General features: G+C 41.1%; 2 protein-coding genes across 3 annotated transcripts in view; one reads left to right on the plus strand and one right to left on the minus strand.

The window, feature by feature from the left end:
- MAML3 (mastermind like transcriptional coactivator 3) overlaps positions 1-8,649 on the minus strand; it is a 372,281-nt gene extending 363,632 nt beyond the window's left edge. For both annotated transcript variants that reach the window (XM_075066281.1, XM_075066280.1), the window contains exon 1: positions 8,137-8,649. In XM_075066281.1, the coding sequence (XP_074922382.1) occupies positions 8,137-8,595 (459 nt within the window). In that variant the 5' untranslated portion in view covers positions 8,596-8,649. The remainder of the gene's footprint in view (positions 1-8,136) is intronic.
- SCOC (short coiled-coil protein) overlaps positions 1-24,089 on the plus strand; it is a 302,069-nt gene that overhangs the window by 169,235 nt on the left and 108,745 nt on the right. The window lies entirely within an intron of this gene.

Below are 24,089 nucleotides of genomic sequence, written 5' to 3' on the forward strand. Positions count from 1 at the left end.
TTTGTGTATCCCGTTCCCAGGCACCTATCCTCTCCATTCGTTGTACAGAAGTCTAGGCACCTAACTCAGAGCTGTTCCTGTGGTAAGTTAGGTACCACAATGCTGAGCATCACAACATGGGGATGGGGAATACCCTACTACCCTTAAGGAAAACATTGAAAAATTACATTTTATGGGAAAAGTATGACATTCTGCACGTTCCATATGTTCAAAAAAACAAGTCATTATTTTTAAAGTCATAGCTAAAACTTCCCTTTTACTCTGTGCATTCTGGGATTGTATGGAAAATACTAAAGGCAGACAACAAAGGCCAGGTCTGCTACCACCAGTTTAGCAGCATCAGTGTAAATGCTAAGGGAGATCAAATTGTAGACAGAAGGTTCTCATAGTTGGACCAATTTTTATCACCATGTCTATTAAACCTGCTGAGACACTCCTATGCCCATGTCAATATACATTTTATGTGATGCAGTAAAGTGACTATAAAACGGGGAAATCTTAAAGGGAAACTATATCAAGTTTGTTCAGCCCAACAGTTTAAAAGTTCAGAAGGTAAAAAGCACTTGTCACTATTAATAAAATGTCTGATATTTTTAAGCTTTCAATTACGTTTGGCAGTTCTGAGGCTCCTGATGTTGGTGGCTGATGTGATGTCTTCTCTGACATGAGCAGTCTAAGGACCCTGAGCGAACGATCATAAACCACTTCCCAAAATAGTTTAACATTAGCAAACTCGAATGAAAAACTGGTATATCTAATATTAAAATATTAAACATTTTGTGTTATTAGTTCTTTGATTGTTAAGCAGTTATTAAGACAGGTGAGACTCTACATCTCTTGCTAGTCTCACAAATAGCATCCATCAAGAAGGATGCAATCAACACTAAGTTTAGAAATACATGTATTCATGGTGAAAAATAGTAGGTATCCTACAGACTTTTATGTCACTTTCAAAAGAAAATGAGAGCCATAGTAAGAGTTCAATGATACATTTTTAGTTATTTAGATGTCTAGAATATCTCTGAGTGCTTTAACAAAAAAGAATATTCTAACGGAAACCTACCCTAATGCTGAAACAAACCCCAGGTATAAAAAACATAAGTGCCATCATCATCTTTAAAGAACTGTACATACACAGACACACAACCAAACAGAAAATGAAATGAAAATAATCATTAATTCTTAACCAAAATAATGGCCCAGGGAGCCTCACTATTCACCAGAGTGTATGTAACTGGCCCAATGTGACACAGAGAGTTAGCGACAGAGCCACAAGGATCCATTTTTTCTTTCAGGACCAATTTTTAAAGAAGTGTACTGGCCCTTATAGTATTTGTGGTGGTTCACCAAAAATGGGCTTAGATCATGTCTGCTGCAACAAGATTTCAGTAGCTGATATCTTATGAACTGTCAAAAAAGTAAACTACGACATCTTCAATGACTTTTAAAGACCCTCCTATAATCCCAGTGTCTATGTGAAAGAATGGAAAGGCATGTGCACACTCTGTAAACTGAAACATAGTAAAATGTAGGGTTTTACTTGACTAGGACAAAAGGTGTGTTGTCAGCTGGCACGTTGTAACTAATGTGTTCTGGGGCCTTGTCTGTACTAAGGTAAAGGTTAAATTTAGATCAGGCTTAGCATAACACAAGGTAGCTAAATGCAACCTAAATTTGACCAATTTTCCAAGCACAGATAAAAAGTAACACCTTTAGCTCAATTTTAGTATGGTCAATTGTGGCCTCAGCACGAGCTCAGACACTCTTCTTAGTCTAGACAAAGCCTAAAACTCTCATGCATACAATACTTTTAACATGCGCTAGCTGATCAAGTTGAAGCCTAGGGTTCATCATGACCAGCTAACACGTTAAAATACAACTTGCCTTGTCTGCACTACGATTTATAAACATGTGAGTTAAAACATGTTAGCTAATACATTTTAAAAACACCCCTTCTGTCATAGTGTGGACAGGTCACAAGCAACTAGGAGACTTGAGCCACTGCCCAGCATCACTCTAAACAGCCATCCTGTCCAGCTGTTATGTGAAAACCTGTTGTGCTGACTAGCTGAAACAGAAGATCCTGTCCAGTCCTCCTGCCCCAAACGGTGATGATCACACAGAGGTGTCAATTGTAAGGGGGTATGAGATGGAGAAGAAAAACTGGGAGAGGGTGGGATAATCCTGGTTCTGACAGAGGAGCCGCTAGAGAAAGAAATTAAAATCCATCCTTTGAGAAACAGCAAAATGAGTTCTACTTCAATAGTACAATCACTCTTCCCCTGTTGCAAATTAAATGAAGGAGCACTGCTAACCCTGAGCTTGATTCTGGTCTCATACCAGTTTTATGAGTGTAATTTCACTGACTTCAGTAGAGTTAGGGCTTGTATACACTTGAAACACTACAGTGGCACAGGTGCAGCTCCACCACTATAGTACTTCAGTATAGACACTACCTATGCCGATGAGAGGGATTCCCCTATTACTGTAGTTAATTCATCTCCCCAAGAGACAGTGACTAGGTTGATGGAAGAATTCTACCATTGACCAAGCACTGTCTGCACTGGTGATTAGGTTGGCTTAACTACGTGGATTTTGCACAACCCTGATCGACAAATCTGGGTTGACCTGGTTTTTTAGTGTAGACCAGACCTTACTTCTGAATTACCCCAACACATGTGAGAGCAAATATCGCTCATTATGTCTAGCATTGACTTAATCTTAAAGTTCCTAGTTAGTCATCACAGAGTAAGGCCTGAGAAAAGACTGCAGCATTTGACTTTCTGTGGAAAATGTCTGCTCTTCATTTTCATCTGTGTGATGGTAGAGAAATGTACAATTCCTGTAGTGTAAATTGCATATAGCTGGTACTCTGAAGCAAGTTTAATAAATTATATTACAACATGAGGGAGGGGAAAAAATCAAGATTCAAAGAGGAGGGGTGTGTGTACATGCCCACACACAAATGTTTAATGTAACAAATATATGTTTAAAAAACAAACTTGCCTACAAGTATTGAAAGCAATCATTTGCAATGTTTAACAGTTATCCACTCTGCTAACACTGATACCTACAGAAATATCACAAAGATAAACAAGGAAGTCCTGATTTTCAAATACCCATTCAACAAGAGGAAAAGTCCTCTTGGAAAAATTCTCCTCTTTAGTGATGGAATATTTCCAAAATAGGCAGAGACCCCCTTCAACAACTAACCTGCTTCTTACGCTTTTGTGCCTACCATTTTGCTCCTATGCTATGTCTCAGCTGAAACAGTGAGCCTGCTCATCTCTGGTACCCCAGGTGGAAGAGTGACAAGATTTTTAACTTCTGTTAGCAACGCACTGACTGAGGGAATGTGAAAAACAGTATTGGAAGATATTGTATTTATAAGTCATGTTTTCACTAGCTCTAAACTAACTCTGGACTAGCATAATCTATCTTGGCAGGGAAATAAAAAAAATGATCTAATGGGTCATTTGACTTCTGTCACTAACTTCTGTGATCTGAATAACATTTTGTGTTATGTTTAATTCTAACTCCAAATTTTTTTTGATTCTTAGATGTCAGTCTTTGAGATAGGAACTTGTCAATATAATAATAATGAATCAATAAAGTTAGATATATACAGCTTATGTTAAAAAGGTCTTGAAGGACTTTAAAACTAGGACAAAGTAAATCTCAACACACTTAAGCCCCACTATAAAGTTAAGATTCTAATAAACGAGTATAAGAAAGTCAATGTGATAATTATGGGAGTGGCATTTCAATGGACAACAAATTATAAACCTATAGTGCAAGAACAACAGTACAATGGGATCAGATATAGAGGTGGTTTAACTTGGTAGAGATTTCAAGATGGTTTGTAACACTGAACAAAGGTCACTAAATAACATGGATGAAGAGCCAGAAGACTCTTGCAGTCACTCCAGTGGGAAATGAGAAGGCAGATTAGCTCACAAAGAACCAAAGAACTGGAATAATGTGTTGATGTTTCCTGGAACCAGTCTGAAGATGAGTAGCAGAGTTTTGGATGGGTTGCAATTTCCCTCCACCTTGTCTTTGAAAAGCTAACTAGTACAGCATTCAAATAATCCAGCTCAGAGGCAAACAACTTTGGCCTTAGTCAGGTTGAATTGGGAAAAAGAAAAAGTACTTTCATCCATTCACAAATTTAAAATTTTGTGGGGGTCCAGATTTTTCATTATCTATTTAATGCCTGTATACGCTGTCTGAATTTCACATCTATACACTGTTCTACCCAAATTAAGTACATTTAAAAAACAAAGTTGTCAATAAAATTTATGAGCCTTCATAGCCAAAATTCATCAAGTGAAAACTGTATACCTCTGCTCCCTCCCAGTTACCATAACTATTTTCTACTCCTCATGTTTCAGGGCATAAAATAACATCTAGCTACAGTATTTGGGGGTAAGAGATTTGCCCTGGAACAGGTTTATTCCTGACCCCTTTTGTGCACCTCCTTAAAAGCATCAGGGACTGGCCGCTATTGCTGACAGGATACTAATCGAGTTTAGACCACTGATCTAATCCAGTATGGTCACTTCTATACTTCTCTGTTCCTTGATACTATTTTAAAATAGCCACTCAGTGAAAGCTGCTTTTCAGTGGACACAAAATCTCTGAATAGTGGAAATTGCATAATTCCTCCCTTGAGTTTAGGAATAAAGTGTTTTGGTGTAAATTGTGGAGCTGGGGATGAGAAGCATCTTAAATGTTTGATGATTCTTATTCCCCTCAGAAGAATAAAACCAGGGTGCATGTCTTTAAAAGGCAACAATCCTTTTAAAACCTTGACATTGGCTGCCAAGCTAGCTGAAGGGCAGATCAGCAGTATGTGTCAGCACCACCTGGTGGGAGGGTTTGATGGGTCCCAGGCTACCTCCCAACAGCCTTAAACCAACACAATCTCTCTTTCTCGCTTCCCCCCATGTCTGTGAACTTGAAAAGAGAGAAGGGGAGGGAAACACACTGAAAGATACTAGCTCTCCTTAGACTGTCTCCATCACTTGATAAGAGAGAGTGATTTTTTTAAGTGACCAGGAGAACAAAAAAACAATACTAGCAACAAGACAGAAGTAATGTTCCCTCTTGCATTTGTTTATTATTTGATCCTAGTTATTCATTTCTCTAATGACTGCATCACTTTCAAAATCTGCAGCCTAATCTGAGGGCTGAACTGAATAATGGCTCTGTGTAAAGACAGTGCTACACGGTAAAATATTAGGTGAGACGCCAGATTATGTCAGTGTTTCTGCTGTAAACTCCTATTTTAAAAAGATTTAAAACTTACTCCCTTACTCTCATTTGGAATTTTACACATTTCAAGAAAAAAAATCTGTTCACCTATTTTCACATGCCAAAAACAAACCCTAAACAACTTTGTGTAGCTTTTGTAACTAAAAATATGACAAGATATATGAAACAAACTTGGCAAGTGATTATTTGATAGTATTAACTATTTTCTGCACAACACACATACACACACATCTCTAAAGAAAGATTTTAAAGTTTGAAAAGTAGCTTTGAAAGGAACAATTTTTCAGATAGGAAATCTAATTCTTTAATGTGCATATTACACATACTACAGACCACAGAGTATTGTCAGTCTTTGGGCAAAACCCACCAGTAATATTCTGTGGGTCAAACAAAGCAGAATTTGTCCGTACCCTTTGCCATAACAATTCTTTACAAATGTTTAAGTTGATTGAGACTAGGTCTATTTTTAGCAAATATGTTCATTTTTATTTTAAAAAGATAAATTTGAAGACTATTGCACACAAAAAACATTTAAATTATATGCTTTAACAGAAAAAAACAGCTTTACCTTAACAATGGATTTAATGGCTAACTCCATTACATTAAACAACTGTTTCTTTTTAAGTTTTTCAAATGAAGCAAGTTGTTATGAGTGTGGGCTGCAACAGAGTTGCTTGGCTTTTGTCACTTTGTGTCATGACTTTCACAATGATCAAAACACCCATTTTTATTTCTGTCCTATATATTCCAAAACCAAGTAAGCATAAATGAAAACCCAAGGGTGTGATGCTTTCGTGTGGTTTTGGGAAGGGAGTCGCTACAACCTAGGTGCCTAAGAACCCAGTCAAGAGAAGTCAGACACTAATTTTGATCACGTTTGCACAACCAACCAACTACATTATAGTCTTCTGGAGTCAGGAACCTCCAGAAAGACTCCTACCCTCTGTGGTTAAAACCCCTTACAGGGCCTGTCAACCAGCAAAATGGAGAGTATGTTTTGCAAAACACAAACCAAACCCCAGGATCTAGGGAGACTCTTTTACTAGAAAAAACATAAACTCCACAGCTGAGCAGAGGGGAAATCGAATTAGCTGAATGTTTAAGAGCCTGAATGCTGTGGCGAAGAGGAGACCCGGAGGGAGGGTTCACAGAGACGTGGTTGTGTATTGCTGGTGGTATCAGGAAAGCTACACTGGGTCCGTGAGGCTTTTCAGCTTCCTGTTTGCAAAGCAAGAGCCTCTCCCTGTGTCTCTCCCTCTGGCTCTTCCCGGCTGGCCCCGTACGTGCTCCCCCAGGTGGGGGGGAGCGACCGATGCTGCCGTGGGGAGACAGGGGATGCGTGTGTCTGTCTCCCAGGCTCACCCCCCGCATACGAGCCAGGCCCGCTGCGCTGCCTCGGGAGCGCTTCCCTCGGACACACGGCGCGGGGGGGGGGGCGCTGTTTGGTCAGGCTGGACTGGGGGGGAGGGTTAATTCCTCCACCTCCTAGTTTTCCGGCTGCTTATCCAGCGGGTCGTGGGGCGGACAAAGCGTCTCGGTCGCTGGGAGCGAGGGACTGGGCAGCGGGAAAGGCGGGAAGGGGCTGCCCGCGGGGTGGCACGGGCGCGGGAGGGGGCAGGGCTGGGTACGGTTCAAGCTAAACAAATGGTCCCGCTTCACGTGTGGGGCGCCGGGGAGCGCGGCGGCCCCGCTCTACCCCCGCTTTGTCACTGCCACAGCCGCCCGCAGGGAGGGCAGCGGCGGCTCCTCGCCGCGCCGCCCGCCGGAGCCTCCCAGGGCAGGGGCGGGACGTGCGCGGCTTGTAAACCGCACAGCGTGAGCGCGGCTTCCTCCGCCGGGCTCCCTGCAGCTCCGCAGAGAGGCGACAGCCGGCCAGCGCCATGCAAGGAGCAGCGCCCGCTACCCAAGGTCTGAGGCGGGCGCGTCTCCCCGCACCGGCCCTGGCCGAGCAGAGTCACGCTCAGCTGCTTATTAAAAGTGCTGATTGTCCGCCGGGGGACGCGTAGCAAACCCTGCTCTCCCTCAGCCCGAGCCCAGGCTCCCCGGCACCCTTGTTCTCACTCCTCACCAGGGCAGGCTGGGAGTGGGAAACTCCACTTCCTGCTTATAGTTACACTCCTGGCAGTTCAGTGCCCGCCCCCTTCGCTGTTCGCTAAGCCTCTTAAACACAAGGAAACTTTAGCAAGATATTCAGCTGAGTGGCGGCTGCTGCTGAAGGGACCTGGGCTCCTGCACCCTGGCTGGCAGCTGGGGCGAGAAACCTGCCAACTTTTCTTCCTGCTGTCACTCCAGCCTGGGAAAGCCCTCTCGTCCCTTCCCCTTCTGCTGGGTTTAACCAGGCAGCCAGCATGTACATACACACACACACACTTTTCCGCTCCCATTTCAAAGCTGACTGACAAAACTCTTTAAGACTGTAAAACAACAGGGGCTGCTCCATACTCTTTCCCGTCTCTTTTTCTGAGCTAATTCTTCCTACAGGGAACAGCTATGTCAATTTCCCCTTCCCGTAGTGGATCTAATAACCTGGGTGGGTTTTGGGGGGTGGAGCAGTGTTATTTTAGAAATAGTTTTCTTCTGAAAGCAAATCATGGTGTCAGCTATTATGGGAAAGCTCCACACACACTTATTTTTACAGTCTCAAGAGTCTCGGCAAGCTCTTACCAGACCGTATATTTCTCCGACTTGCAATCTGCGAAGAACGCGTGCCCTGTACCCCACTGAATATGAGTAAAGTTTACTCTCCCCTCTTTGCTTTAGCCAAGCCCCCCTTCACTCCCGCCCCCCAAAGTCATAGCTCCCGTTCAGCCAAGTCAATAACTCCAAGCGGACAGCGCCAGCCCCATCCCAGTCCCTTACCATAATCAGAGTGTGGTTCCTCTGCTCGGCCGTGGCAGACTCGGCATCTTGCTGCTGTTTGCTCTGATGCTGCTGTTTGCTACTCCCGCCGCCGCCCGTGGCCGATTTCTTGGCCCTTTGCTCCAGGGTCCTCTGGTAGAGGCTCACCGTGTCTCTGCGTTCCAGCTCCAGCTGCTCCGCCTGGGCTTGCTGGTACCTGCTCTCGCAGTTGATATGGTGCCTCCTGCAGCCCTCGATGCGCTGCCTTAGCCTCTCCACCACGGTGCTATGCTTGGGAATGCCGCCGCCGCCGCCGCTATTAGCATTATTGTTGCTGGGAGCAGCAGCAGGAGGACCGTGGGGAGTGTTATTAACCCCGATACCGGCACCACCAGCCCCGCTGAGGCCGCTGTTCAGGTTATTGTTGATGCAAATACTGCTGCCATTCGCGGCGGCAGCGGGGGCTGCAAAATCCCCCATCCTCTTCCCCGGGCACACTATTTTGGAAGAACTTTTTATTCTCCCTTTCACACACACACATACACACACACACGCAGCCTCCTCTGGGGTCCTGAGGTGATACTTTTTAGTGAACCACGGGGGGAAACACCAACAAGTAGAAGGGAAAGAGCGATCCCAGGTGAATGTTTTTCTCTTCCCCCAGCCGATCCTCTACGAAAATCTCCAGTATTTATATAAAAGAGCAAAAGACAAAAGTGCTAAAAGGTTATCACCACCAGATACACAACCGTAAAAAGAATCACAACAAAGTGAGCAGCAGCAATTCGGGTTGCAAACTCCAAGAGAGCTCAGATCAGTTCCTGCCCTCCCTTTTCTTTTTCATAATCCATTATTTCAAAATAAATTCCAGGAGTTTTCCGGAGATTTTGCCAAAGACTTTTCTCCCCATGTATAAATATAGAAACGCACGCACCCTTCCACATGCGTGCACACACAAACACATACACACATCCAGCAAAGGCATACGCTGGTCACACACACCACACGCACTCACACTGCACAGCATCAAAAGACAAGCAAAGCTGCTTTCTTATTGTATTTTCCTTCCAGAAAAAAAGTTTTGGTGTTTATGCCGCACCGTGTTCTGAGTACTTTGGCTGCTCAGTTGCATTTCAAGAGGAACCTAAATAGCAAATCCTCAGGGTGGGGGAAATAAACACATAAACAATCCGGGCGATCTGAAAAAGTGGATCGCTGAAGTCTTTGCAATCGCCGAGCTGATACAGCCTAATGCTTTGCTTTGCTTGCTGCTGCTCCTACTGCCACCATCACAATGATCAAGTGCTCTCCTCCTCCTCCTCCATGCCAGCGGAGTGATATCAGGACAAGAGCGCTCAGTAAACACAGCAGCAGCTCCTCCAGGCCGTGAGGCAGACCCGGGGACAAGGTGCAAAACCCGGCGCGGACCGAAACCCAGCAGGAGCGGACGTGGCAATCCCCCATCTAATTCCCCCCACGTTTAGTACTTATTACCTTGCACTAGACTAGAAACCAGGGCTGCCAGAAACAAGAAAGATATGGGAGGGGAGGGGGATTGCACGGCCCTCAATCAACTTCTGACCTCTGTGTGAGAATGTGCCTTTGTGCTTGATTCCCTTATTCAGTGCAACCTACTGTCTCAAGCAAGCCCAAGTTGTTATACATTTATGTATTATATTGCAGAACTTGTTCATGACCACGCAGAAATACTGGAGCTTCAGCCGTTGTCTATCATCCCCATCCATGTGGAAAGGAAAAGGTAAATAAGCGACTGTTTTAAAATGACCCAAGCAACAAAGTCCCTTCTTCACATACACCCCATCCACTCCTCTCCTTTAAAAAATAGTCAGGGGGAATGGACACTTAATGAAACTCTGTCCCCTCCCAGGAAGATATACAAGATAACTTGCACTGAGCTAATGGGGGATACACATGAAGGCAACTAGAAGAAATTTATTTATTCTTAAAGCCCAGGCATATTTGCCTCAGAAATATTCAAGATTAAATAAACAAGCTATTAGGTTAGAATGATAACACACGTTAATAAAATGTTGTGGACCTTAAAGGCTATTGACAGCAGAAATAATTAACAGCAAATAACTCAAGCAGAAAGATTGCAGATTTCATGGACTAGAACTGGAGGAAATACACAACTCTGCACTGTCTGTAGTGGACAAACACAATAGAAAACAAGTAAAATTTCAAAAATTGTTTGTGATTTATGTTCCTCTTATGTTCCAATTGCTGAACAATGAATGCAATTAAAACAAGGAATGCTGACCCTCCAATAAAGAGATCTGAACTTTCTATTTTAAAACAAGGAAAGAAACATGACACCTTGAGCAGAAACATTTTTCCAAGCGAACAGTGGGTGCCTCCATATTCAGCACTGATGATTAACAGATCAAAAATAACATCCCAGGAACCTGGTATTAAACCATTTCACAGACACAATAGTATTAAATTAAATATTTTAGCTAAATATCCTGTTTTATGATTAGCTAGCAGCACAAGCCATGCTTTAAATGGAACCATAACACTAATTAATGTCCTTCTGATTCCATATTTTTCAAAACCAATACAGAATAATTTATTTAGGGTAAAAATGCTCAAATTTAATAAAATGTAGGTGGAATTAAAGAAAATTTGGATTTCATGTATTAGTCATGAGATCTGACTGAGACCATCTTCATTTCTGGCCTTTCTGCAGATTAGCATAGGATACTATTTCTAACCCAGTATCAGGAGGAGTTTTCTTTCTTCATTAAGCACTTCTGCAACATTAAATTTGCCTTTTGAATACTTACTGTTCTCTGTAATTGCAACATATTATTAAGATGGTATAAGAGTATTTCATGGCAGACAAATAAAATACAAAATTACTGCAGTAATTATTCCCTTTTTGCAGAGTATATAGGCCTATGGGGTAAATGAGGATAGTTTTTTTCCCCATATTAAAACTTCAGCTCTGGAAATAAGTTGAGAATCAGGCTGAAACTATTTACTACTCTCCATGATCACTAGTTACTGCTCTAGAGCATAATCTGTTGTATCTCTTTGCTCTGAAGAGACCAATGAGTCAGGTGAGAAGTTGAATTCCCTTCCCATTTACAAACAGCACTTCCTCCATCCATTTGGAAACATTGTATAACAGTAGAGAGGAAGCTCTATTATGGACATCTTTATTAGTATTTCTCTCCAATTAGCCTCATAGGAACACAATATACTTGCAAACATATATACATATATTATTTATACGATGCCATAGGTGTGGATTGTGTCTTACAACAATACGAAAAGATAGAAAAGAATTGAAGAAAAGTTCCTGAAAAATACATTTGTGAAGAAGTTAAGAAGTTTTGTAGTAAAATGGCAGCCTAGCAGGCCAAGGACCAGGAAAGGAAAGGGCCGTGCTTAGCTTCTGAACAGTGCTTCAGGAACTTCTCTGTAGTATGCCCTGCAGCTGACCAGCCTGCTTATTGGAAGGGCTACTGAAAAGGGGCCTGATCCAAAGGCCACTGAAGTCAATTAAAAGACTCCCTCCATTGACTTCAGTGGACCTTAGATCAGGCCAAGAAGAATGCTGGTAACACACTGACTACCACAAAGCTACAACGTTTTCTGGCCTAAACCGCTGCTGTTTACTTCCAAAGGGTATATAGTTCATTCAAAAAAATAAAAAATAAAAAAAGAGAGATGAATGGAAACTGGGAGGGAGATTGGAACATTATCAATGTTATACAAATTTAAAATAATAAAAAACAGAAAGGAAAATGTATATATTGCTTTGCCTTTGATGCAGCAGGCCAACTTCAGAACTAGTCTAAGCAACTGCAACTTCATTGACTTGAATGGGTCCAGACTGGATGTGGCCCATTATGTATAATGTGTAACATATCTTCTTAATAATACATTAGTTCTCCATCTTTAAGTAATTTAAAGGTGAGAAATTTTATTTGGACTTGGTGAATTATTGTTTTATTTAATTTCAGTGCTTATGTACTACGGTGCTAGGTGCTATGTAAAACCTGAGACAGATACATTAATGAAAACAGAAAATCAATCTGCTTGTTTTTTTATTTACTAATTTAGATCCTGATCCTATAATAAGCTCCACAAAGTCAGATCCCTGCACTTAGGCAGAGCTCCAAATTAAGTCACTAAAGCCCCATGGAGGCAGCACTCATTGCTGGAGTGGGGCCCTAAGGTGAGTGTTTCTGAGGCTTTGTCTACACTACAAAATTAAGTCGACTTAAGTTAAATCGCCCTACAGCCACCGCCGTAATTAAAGGGATGGTTCACGTCCACACTATGCTCCTGTCAGCAGTGCGCGTCCTCACCTGAAGCGCACTTAAGTAAGTCACTTTGGATCACTGAGAGCTGAAGCTTGGCAGCCCAAGCTGGCAGCCCTGCACGAAGCTCACAGATGACACCCCCTGTATCCCCGCCTGGGGACTGACAACCCAAGCTGTCAGCCCCAAGGGCTGACCGTCAACAGACACCATGTCGTCTTAACTACTGTGATCCTCGCAAAATGGCGTTATTAAGTCGATGGAGCACCATTGTAGCATAGAGTTAGGGCGACATAAGCTGTAGTGTACACCAGACCTGATAGATCACCTTTTTTGAGGTACTTTGTAGAGGATTTCTTCTTTCTTCTTTAAATAGCCACTTTAAAACTCTGCAGAACATTAATATATTTCATCTTTTAATATACATCTTTTGGTAGTGAACACATTCTTTATAAAGTCTATGTTGAACTGTTGTAGAATTAGACTCTAGCATATTTGCTGTTAGGAAGTTTTTGAATTTTTCAGCTATTGTATCTTGGTCCTAATAGGCTGCATAGCCTGAAGACTGATAAGTTAATTAGCATCATTTGGGATCTAGTTTATGCTAACTGACTTTCAGTATTAAAAGTTGTGCAGGTATATCAATCATTAGTTTACTGCTAAACATCTGAATATAATCAAAATAGCGGTCGCTGCTCAAAAGAGATTTTTTTTTTTTTTGCAGAGGTTAAACTGGAGCTGAGTAAAGGTATATCACTATATTTCCTCACTCATTTCAGCACTAACAGTTGATGTCCTTATATTTTTTTGCATTATATCTATTTATAAGAAAATACAGCATTATCCTTGTATTTTAATATAGTCAGTTGAATCTAAGTTCCATCAGAAAATAATTGAAAACCGCTACCTAAATACTGTCCTATTTTATAACTGTGGTAATTCAGTGGCCAGATTTCAAAAACAAACTATTTTCAGCTGGTGTTTTTGTTAGAGATTAGATTTCAGTATTTATTTCTTGTGTAATTTTTAATCAAAGGATATTTATAAAGATGAATACCAACATGTATAAACACTCAGGACAAAGTCCTGAAGTTTTTAAACTCAATTTTTACTCAAGGCAAAACTGCTGGTAAGCTGGGTGTCTGAGTGAATAAATACTGAAAAATAATTTCAGGATTTGGCCCTGACAGCACAAAACCTGAGAGGTCTCAGAGTGCTGCTCTGGTACTAACTGCTGTCATTAAAACAGATGTTCTCCATAACCTTGACCAAACAACTCCATTCTCTAATCAGAAAGGAGCACAGACTTGTTTATGGATTTATGATAGATGTGTGTGCCAGAACTAAGTCTATGACTGTGGACTTACTTTGTGTGTAGTAAATTTAGCTGTGTGGTTTTAAAATCTGCTTTATACACTTTCATGCAAATATTATCATCTTTAGAAAGCCTTCTTAATAACTGGATAGTTAAAGGAAATATATATCACAATTATAAGCAATATGATGAATTTGCTGATGTCAGCAGTTGAACGCTAATGCCTTCTGATATCAACTGACAGGACACTAATTACTAGTTATGGGAGACAATTGCCTGTTAAAGGAGCTATTCAGTGAGTTACAATTTTGAAAAATTATAAAGTACATACCTGATTTGCAAAAAGATATGATATGAATATACCACCTAAGTTCTCAAGATGATTATCACGACAGAGATCTGTCTAATTAGGAAGAATCTATTTTAATGCTGAAATATGAAAGAACCCAGCTCGGAGAGGAATTTAGAGGAAGACACAAAAACATCACTGCTTGGCTGACAGCAAATACAGCCTAAGCTTGTTCCAATGGCAGTTTCTGAAAAAATAACTCATCTCAGCATTTAATCAATAATGGCTTTAGAACAATTACATCCTTACAGATAATCTATCTAGTCATATTAGTGGGAGGAGCTTCATAAATAACATGAAAGATGTGTTGTGCAAACACATTGAAACAACTCCTTTGCCTGCTGAGCTGTCTGCCCAGTAGTTGGACAACATTAAACATACCATCATACAGATAACATGTGCATCACACTGTACTCAAGAGACCACAGTTTAGTGCTTGGTGCTCCCAATCGGGTTGGGACCTGCAATTGTTATGGCTGAAGGTTTCAACCCAGAGCAGGCTGCCGATTAACCTTCAGTATGGTTGCTTGGATAGGAACCTTTCTGAAGGATTCTGCAGTAGTTAAATGGCTTATGTCTAAATCGATGGATGACATAGTAAGGGGTCCTCTGCTGGAAGGCTAAAATGGTATCAACAACTCAATGCAATCACTGAGTATAACTCCAAAAACCTGTTAACAGAGACATTTGGGAAGTGTGAAAAAAAGCTTTACTACACACAGAGAAATGTTCTGTAAAGATTCCTCCAGAAACGTCATTTGGCTTCTGCTCTGTTTAACTGAACAGATCAGAGTTATCTCAGTTATTGCTGAAAACTATTTTACTGCATGTTCCTTATATACAGCTCTAGCAAAAAGGAACAATAATAGCCACTGGAGTGCAGGGGAAATGCCACCATAAAGTTGAGGATGGATAAAAAATATACTTCAAAAAAGTATTTGTGAAACACAACTACAGTTTAGCAACATGGCTGAAATTCACAAGACAGCTGGGCTAGAAATGAGTTCTGGCTTCCAGAACATCAAAAGCTGTAGGAGTTCTGGAAGTGATGAACTAAGTATGGTACAAAAGAAATTGCTCTAAAATATTTATGGGAAAAGGCTGAAGAAGCTGAAAAGGAGAACAAGAAAGTGAAAAAACGGGCAACAGAGAAACTAGAGGTAGTTAGATTAACCATCATAAAATTTAAAAGCTTTAGCATGATAATCTAGAATCTAGCAATTCTTATAATTTAATGTAAATAGTAATGCTTTTAGGCAATGATTGGCATGTTTGTCTACTCATTAAGACTCATACTAGAGCAGTCAAAGTAATGCCAGGTCTTGAAGGTCCATATTATCCCTACGGTACATAACTGAGGACCTGATCTGGTTTATCCCTGCACCTTCAGAGAACCCCACTGATTGACTTCAGTAGGGCTTGGCATAGGCACATGGGTGTGCCTGTATGCATCTCTTTGCAGAATTGGAGTCTAAGAGTTTTCTGAGTTTTTCCATATGTTTAGCTCAACATTATTATCTAATATCCCAATTCAATAGAGGTTCTGCAATGGGACTACTCGCATGCTTCAGGTTAGGCATGTACTGAAGTACCTCTCTGAATCGAGGGTAGTGGCTCTATTCTGACTAGAGAGAGGCCACAACTGGAACTTCAAATCCAATCTCCAAATTTTTTTTTGGTAGGGGTTAAATCCATCCCTATGTTGTTTGTTTCAAGGAAAGGTCCAAAACTGAAGGGAGTCTATTATCTAGATTTGTTCCTATATGGTCCAAAGCAGAAGTCTCATAAGAACAGCAGATCTCATGAGATGTTCAACTCAAGAAAAGAGACATTCAGCAAGATCAGATGCTCTTAAAAGGTTTCCACCACCATGGCAGGGACTGTGTCTTCAAATGTGTTTGTACAGTGCCTAGCACCACAGGACCCCAATCTTGGGTGGGACCTCTGAAAGCTAATATAAATATTACATAGTCATAAATATATATGTGAAATCTGTGTTGTGGCTCCTTACATTTGGTCAACAAAATTAAAAGATTGTTCAGATTTATTACTGTACTCAAGGCAAGAGTCCATGAGAGTAACTCAGACAGGTTAGAAAAAGCCAAAATAAAACAGACATTTTAAAAAGATGAGCTTTTATTTGCAACATTAGGAGACCTGATAGTAGAGGGAAAAACAGCTATTTAAACACTGTTGATGTGAAGCTTTAGAGAAGACTATTTTTCATTTTCTTCTCTTTTGGGGGATTAGAGCTAGAGCTGAAAATTCCAACTATTTATTTCTTTATTATTTACTTGTTTCATGTAGCAATCAAAGAGAAAGCTATCTAAAGCCAGCAGTCAGGACAGCAATGAGCAAAAAAGTTTCCCTGGATTTAAAAACAAAACTAAAAAACTACTACTATGATTCTTTACTGCATGAGAAACTGTTTCAGGCAGATTGGATAGACTTCTTTTACAAAATATTTATTTATTTAGAAAGTTTAATAGGTGTACAAATCCTTGCCAGGTTAATATCAGAAACAAAAAACAACAATAATCACAACTATGAGCTTTTGTTTAGAGACATTATGCAGAAATAGAGATATCATTACAACATCCATGATATGTCATTTTTAGTGATTTTATTAAACTGAGTGAAATCTCTTATTACGCATATTTAACAGATAGATGAGTCATGTCTATCAAATGTTAATATTAAAAAAATTGGTCACATGCTAGAGGTTTTTTTGTGTCTGTGTGTGTGCAGGTGAATGTACTTCATCTGAGTACTGAATAAATTGTAACCAAATATCTAAGTATCCGTCTGGCCTCTGTCTATTTTGCTGGATATGTAATTGGTGCATTAATTTTTCCATAACAACCTCCCATATTATTTGAGCCATTCCTCTACAGTTGGGACTATTTTTCTTTTTCCAGTGAGAGGCTAACAGTAGCGTACCAGTAACCTATATTTGCAGATGAGAGATTAATTCTTAATTTCCTTTTGTGTGACCATTTTTAAACCCAGATTTTATTAACACAAGAGTAGCAGCCACAAGACCCCGAATGCCATTTCAGACAGTACTACATCAGGCATGGTAGTTCTTCTAACTAGAGCAAACAAACAAAAAATTATACCTTTTATAGCAAGCACGGGTGGCTCTAGGATTTTGCCGCCCCAAGCACGGCAGGCAGGCTGCCTCCAGTGGTTTGCCTGTGGAGGGTCCACTGGTCCCGCAGCTTCAGCGGACCTCCTGCAGGCACGCCATTAGCTGAAGCCACGGGACCAGCAGACCCTCCGCAGGCAAGGCGCTGGCAGAGCGCCCCCGCAGCTTGCCGCCCCAAGCACGCGCTTGGTGTGCTGGGGCCTGGAACCGCCCCTGATAGCAAGACTTTTCATGTGCTGTTGGAGTGGGAATTTCTGAATGGGCTTCAGAAAGCAGTTCAGGTTGTCAGGTATCCATTAATAGTAACCACCAGTCTCTGAAAAGGTATAGCAAGTGACCAACTTCTCCTCACCTACAAAGAGTCACTAGTGCAGCACCAGAGGCCCAGGCCAAGCCTTATGGGAAAATGTATCGAGTTGAAATTTTGCTTTCAATCCCAACAGCCCAAATTCAAAAGCTACCTTTAACTCTATACCTAGCATAATAGTAACACAAGGCCTCATACATTATATAAACTGCAGGACTGCACAGGACATGGAGACAGGTACCATGGAGGCAAAGAGGACAAAAACACAGTGGATTCCTGCTGGGGCCCAGGAAAGTGAACAGTACCATTCTGTGGTGTTCTGACCCCTTTGCCCAAGTTGCACGGAAGCCCCTAGACAGGGTCTTTACAGCAATGTGGAGCCCTGAGATAAGGTGGGAGTGGACCTAGACTGGGTATTTTCTTCCCACCATCCCATCAAAGTTAAGCAGTGTTAATGCAGTGCTTTCCTACAACTCTGTTCTGAACCCCATCCTTCTGGTGAGATTCTGGCTCTGAGGCCACCAGCTTGAGATGTCCCTGGAAAGAGCTAACAGAAAGACAGGAGAGAAGAAAAAACAGTACATGGGCATCCATGTGGCCTAAGCCCCTGTCAAGATGCACTCTGAGTTCAGGGGATCTTCTGGTTTTGCGGGGTTCACCATTATGGCTGGAAGGAACAATGCTAGGGAGACCCTACAAGGGACACTTCACAGGGTTTCCAGTATCTTACAGTAGATATTCCTACACAAGAGCTGATCTGGCCTTCATTTTGGAGGCCTCAATACATCCTCCCTATATTTTAGCCCATTGCTCCTCAGGTCTCCTGGATAAAACCTTCTGCCCATTTCAGTTTACTTAGACTCTTGTTTAAACAACAACAGACAACAGATTTTAAACAATTCCAGCCTTTCTGGTGAATAAAAAAGCCAGGAGGGAAAATTAACTTCATTTCCCTTTGTGGCAACGGATGCTGTCAGCCATTTACAATAGGTTTAGAGTGAGAATGTGACCACTTTGAAATTTCCAAGCCAGAATATTGACAACCTGTTCAAAGCTACTTTCTATCCTTCATATAAAGGACTCATAATTGTGCTGTGACTCTTGCCATAGGCAATCAAATTTAGCTTTGAAATAGGACTTTTTTTTTTATTTGTAAATTATAGGGAAACGGAAGTAAAGACCATTTTCTACAACAGCTATTCTTTGGAAGATATATGCTCATTCTTATGGAAAGGTAAGTGGTATATTTCTTTTATCCTGCCAATGTGCTGACTGGGAATATCACTGTTTTGTTGAAACTATTATAGATAAAATCAATAAATATACATATATATTACACACAAAAAAAGATACATTAAAAGAACTTTATGAAGGTTGCAAAGTCAAGCACTCAAGAGTTAGGAAATGCCAGAATTAAGTTTGTCTGCACAACCTTAATTTGGTCCCCTTATGTGTATGCATTATAATTAGAGCTGAGTAAATAACTGATTTTTCAAGTTGTTGGCAGTTCTGAAATATCAGAAAAAAAAACTGTGTCATACTAAATCAGAAAATTCAAAAAGATTTCAGCAAATCAAAAATATCTGTTTCAGGTTAAACATTGTTCCATGTTTCATTCAACCTGAAGCATTTTGTTTCTGGGGATTTTTAAAGGGCCACATTCAGAGGAGAAAGAGGTGGTACCCCCCCCATGACTTTTAACCCTCCGGTTAGGGCACTTAGTCAATATGTGAGAGACCCAGGTTCAGTTCCCCTCTCTAACTGATGTGGATGAGGATTTCAGCTTGGGCTTCCCCCAACTCAGCGTCCAAACCACCAGACTATTGGCTATTTTTTGGGAGTGGGGGTAGTTCTCTCAATCTCTCCTATTGAAGCTGTTGCACTCTGTGTAAACAATTCAATATTCACTGGAGCAGAGACTTGCACATGGGTCTCTCCCCTCCAAGGCGATTACCCTAGCCACTGAGTTATGGAGTCATTCTCGCTCTTGTTCTTGCCCAGTGACTAATCAAGTATTTTATACAAAGTGGAGTAGTTTAACAAGTGAGATTGAGAGAGCCAGCCTAGAATAATCCATAGCTCAGTGGCTAGGACACTCACGTGGGGAGGAGGGAGACCAGAGTTCAAAATCCTTCTCCACATCACATAGCAGGGGGAACTCAACTTGGGTCTCCCACGTCCACTGGGCTAAAATTTATAGAGAGGGCAACCACCATCACTTTAACCTTCCTTGCTAATCTAGCCTGATTTTGTTGTTGTTGTCGGTGGTAACTATTCAGCAAATGTGTGTCCCATTTGCTAACAGTTTCAGGTCAAATGAAATGGCATTTTTTTTTAGAGAATAAACTATTTGTCTGAAAAATGTTGCCCAGGTCTAATTATGATACATTTTCTAATTACATCATAACATACTGGTTTTTCCACAAGACCCCTATCTCGTTCAGTTCACAGAATGGACAGTGCTCACTTAATGAGTAGCTATTTGATATTTTGTTTTCTCCTCGTTGTTCAGTGTATGGTCTCATGCCGCACACTGTTTAAACCCTGCTCTGTATGCTGAATTTTTTTTTTCCATGGGCTTCTCTGTGGCAACCATCACTACTGTATCTAAGCACTTCACAAACATTAATGAATTTATTTTCACAGCATCTCTGTGAGGTGAGGGATATTATTAACCCCATTTTACAGATGGGGGATTTGAAGCAGAGAGAGATTAAGGTAAAAAGTTTCCACTATGAGACATCTAGGACTTGATTTTTCAGAATACTTGGCATTATATAGCACTTTCGTGAAATGGACAGTGTTCAAAGAACAGCTTCCACTGACTTCAGCTACAGTTGTGAGTGGTCAGCACTTTTGCAAATCATACCCCATGGTCTCTAGTCAGGAACCCAGAAAATAAGGAATACATAATTAGTGACCACCTGTGAAAAGTTTGATTTAAATGACTTGACTAGGTAGCAGCAAAGAGTCCTGTGGCACTGTATAGACTAACAGACATTTTGGAGCATGAGCTTTCGTCGGTGAATACCCACTTCGTCAGATGCATGTGACGAAAGCTCATGCTCCAAAACATCTGTTAGCCTATAAGGTGCCACAGGACTCTTTGCTGCTTTTACAGATCCAGACTAATACGGCTACCCCTCTGATACTTGACTAGATAGGTACTCTGTGGCAAAGGCAGGTATAGAATCCAATTCTCCAAGGCAGCATTCAACCACCTAAACCATGAGACCATCCTTTCTCTTCCTGCAGTCCTCTGCCCCAATCACTACACACCTTCCAATTTCTGCAACATATAAAACAGGGATCCTACAGGCAACTGCCTCCTTCACAACATAGCCCTGATTCATCCCCAGAGCAGGGCCATTCTGTGCAGTGAATGAAGCAGGGCTCCTGTGGAGGAAATAGCATGAGGTCATGTAATTAAAGACTGTATCATCACGTATATGCACAAGGAACAAATTATTGTTGCAAAGGTAATTTTAATTAAGCATTTCCTAACTGTTGATTGCTTGAACTTACAACTTTTATGTTCTTTGAATGTATTGTGTGTGAGTGTGTCGTTTTGTAGGTTTAAAAAAAAGCAAAGAGCAAAAACAGAAATTCCATCTTGTGATATCATATTGACATCCATATGGGTCATCAGCAGGGCTAGACCCTTTAGGTGCATCACAGAGGCCTCTGCCACTTGAGCTAACCATGTAAATGAGAGCAGTAGCAGACATTCCCAGCCCCCGCCCTCCGCAATCTTTTTGTCCCCAGTCTCTTTGCCCAGCTATCCCAGTTCTTTCATTCTGGCTTCTCATCTGATCTGTCTCCTCTAATAGCCTCCAGTTGCCCCCAGGCCGACGTTCCTCCTCCTCAATGGCTCCCAGTTCCAGTCTCCCTCAATGCAGTGTCTCCTCCCTACCCAGTTCCTTGTCCTGTTCTCTTTGCCCAGTCAGTCCCATTTCTTCCCCCACATTCTACCTCCTCAGCATATTGTCTTCTGTCCCCTCATCTCATTCTACCCATGCCACTTCTTCCCAGTCTCCTCATCAGCACTTCATCTGATCTCGGTCTCCCATCAGCTTCCATTCAAAGAAAGATCTTAACATGGGCAAAATAATGTCTTATACCCAGCTTCATTCTCAGAGACTATTGAACCACTGTAGCTGAAATTTTCCACAAACATTCAGCCTCAAATAGACACCAGCATGGAAACTTTCAGCCCAAACAGTTAAAGTTTGGCAATATTATAAGCAACTGGAACAAGGTATTATTATGGGAAGTGTTGGGCAACCATAATAATATTCCATGCTACCAGCCCCATCTATAAGATATTTAAAGAGAGGTATTAAGTCCCATTTTGCATTAATCTCTTTATTTAAAAAAAAAAGAAAAGAAAAAAAAAGGACTCACCTTTGATAGGCATATCTTTCAGATAGCTTCCACTGCAGTGGTGTCGAAGCATTGCTATGTTTTGAAAGTGCTGCTAAGGGAAAGATTCCCTACAGATAGAAAAGAACCACAAGAGAAAGATGTCAAAATAAGACTGGGGGGCAGGGGAGATAACTGAAAGGACAGAGATGATCACTTTCCAATGCTAACCAGAGATGATCACTAACCAAAATGTGATAAACTAATTAACCACTGGCCACATGCAAACCAGAGGCTGCTCTCATACTCCTTCCTCAGCTACTGCCGCTACCATAGGACATTCAGCAGACGTACAGGACTCCTACCATCTTACCTAAATTTTGCAGTACTTAATGCTTTAAAACAATAGCTTATTATTTAGGGGTTCTGAAAACTATAAATACATTGTCCATTTTTTTCCTGTTTGAAACCAAACCAAACCAAACCAAACCACACCTGGCCTGATTCTGATCTCACTAGTGCAGCTCCATTTACCTTACTCCTGACTTGCTCTGGTGGACATCCATGAGATCAGAATCAGGCCCAACTGTTTTTAGAACAATAGTATTTAGCGCGTATGTATAGATCTCAAAGTTCTTTACAAAGGCAAACAAGCATTATTATCCCACTTTACAGGGGCAACTGAACTACAGAATAGCCAAGGACCAGCAAGTTAATGGCAAAATTTATATCAGAACCCAGTCTGGTACCCACATTGGCACTTCTTTTATTCACATTCACGTTTTGGGTGTTATTTTCAGTCAAATAATTATTACTTTTAATCAAATAAATGTTGATGAAGGAAGTAAATAGATCATTATTTTCCACTTACCTCTTTCATATATGTATAACTAATATTTATGTTGTGCTGGGAGAGGGTTCTTATGGGTGGTAACAATGTAACATAGCATGTTTTTATGGGACTAGATCTTTTCGGCTAATTAGTTTAGTTTCTACAGCTTGGTTTTGTATTTCATAGCTCAGTAGGGCACCCTAATTGAATAAGGCAATACAAACATGAGGCCATATGTTCCCATGGTTTGCATGGCACATATCCTGGAGAAATGGAGCAGTGTAGACTGAAAAATACCAGCAGCACCATCTTTGCTTAGATATGTGACCTGTCAATAGTAACAATAATTCTCCATAATATGAAAAACAAGATAGCTAAATATCTTCAACTTTTCTGTAGTGTCATAACATGGGTGTGTGGGTAGTTTGTTCAAAAGCAGGTATCTTATTTCAGCTTTTTCATCGTATTTGATGCACAGTCATTCCCTCATTTTCTCTATGCTTTGTCTCCCCTTTTCCAGCTCTACATTATGCCATTTGTTCCGTATTTAGTGACACTCTGCCTTACTTTTGCACATTTCACTTTGGTGAATCGCTCTGTTAGTATGATACGCCTGCATGTGGAGATACAGAAATCTCATTATTTGTCTTTTTTCCCCCCTACAGCGGCTTGCATATGCATATCTGCATTTTAGAAACTAGCTTATTTCTCAAGCATGGTTTGGTTATGGATGGGGTTATCTGCATCACTGGTCAGACTAATGCTATTGTAATCTATGAGCAATGTGGAGTGCACCATGTTTTCATTTGGGTTTGGTATGTTATCCTCAAGCACTTTGCTGTTTTGGTTGAAATGGCACCAAAAGTTGGGTGTTCTTGTCTGTAAATTGGCTGAGAGGGTGGCATTATCTGTAGCCATTGATGCTGAACTCAGATTTTTGTAAGACTCTAGTTATAGAGTTTCCCTTAACTGGGTTTATATCCCAATTGGCATAATTATCTGTTAAACTTGGGCCCCAAACTTCACTCCCTTAGAGTAGAATGCTTTGAAATGTTTCTGCTGAATTGTTTAAGCTGTGGTGTTAGCAATGAGTTGCACTTATTCGTGCTTTCAGTATTATGGTATAGTAGACAGACATAACTTTTTATAGTAATGCTTTTGTACTTAGTCTGGAACTCCCTGATGAATTTCTTAGGGAGCCTGGGTATCTATAAATTAGGCTGTGTTCATCTTGATGGTCTGGGTCCACGTTATGTTGCTCCTTTAGCACTGACAGATGCAACCAAAATTTCCCTCTGTATACAAAGGCATACTAGGCCTTAACTCCTGGACTAAGTGTTTGTCACAACTTTTAGCTGATACTGGTGCT

Source organism: Chelonoidis abingdonii, chromosome 5 (assembly GCF_003597395.2).
Source record: "Chelonoidis abingdonii isolate Lonesome George chromosome 5, CheloAbing_2.0, whole genome shotgun sequence".
Lineage (NCBI taxonomy): Eukaryota > Metazoa > Chordata > Testudines > Testudinidae > Chelonoidis > Chelonoidis abingdonii.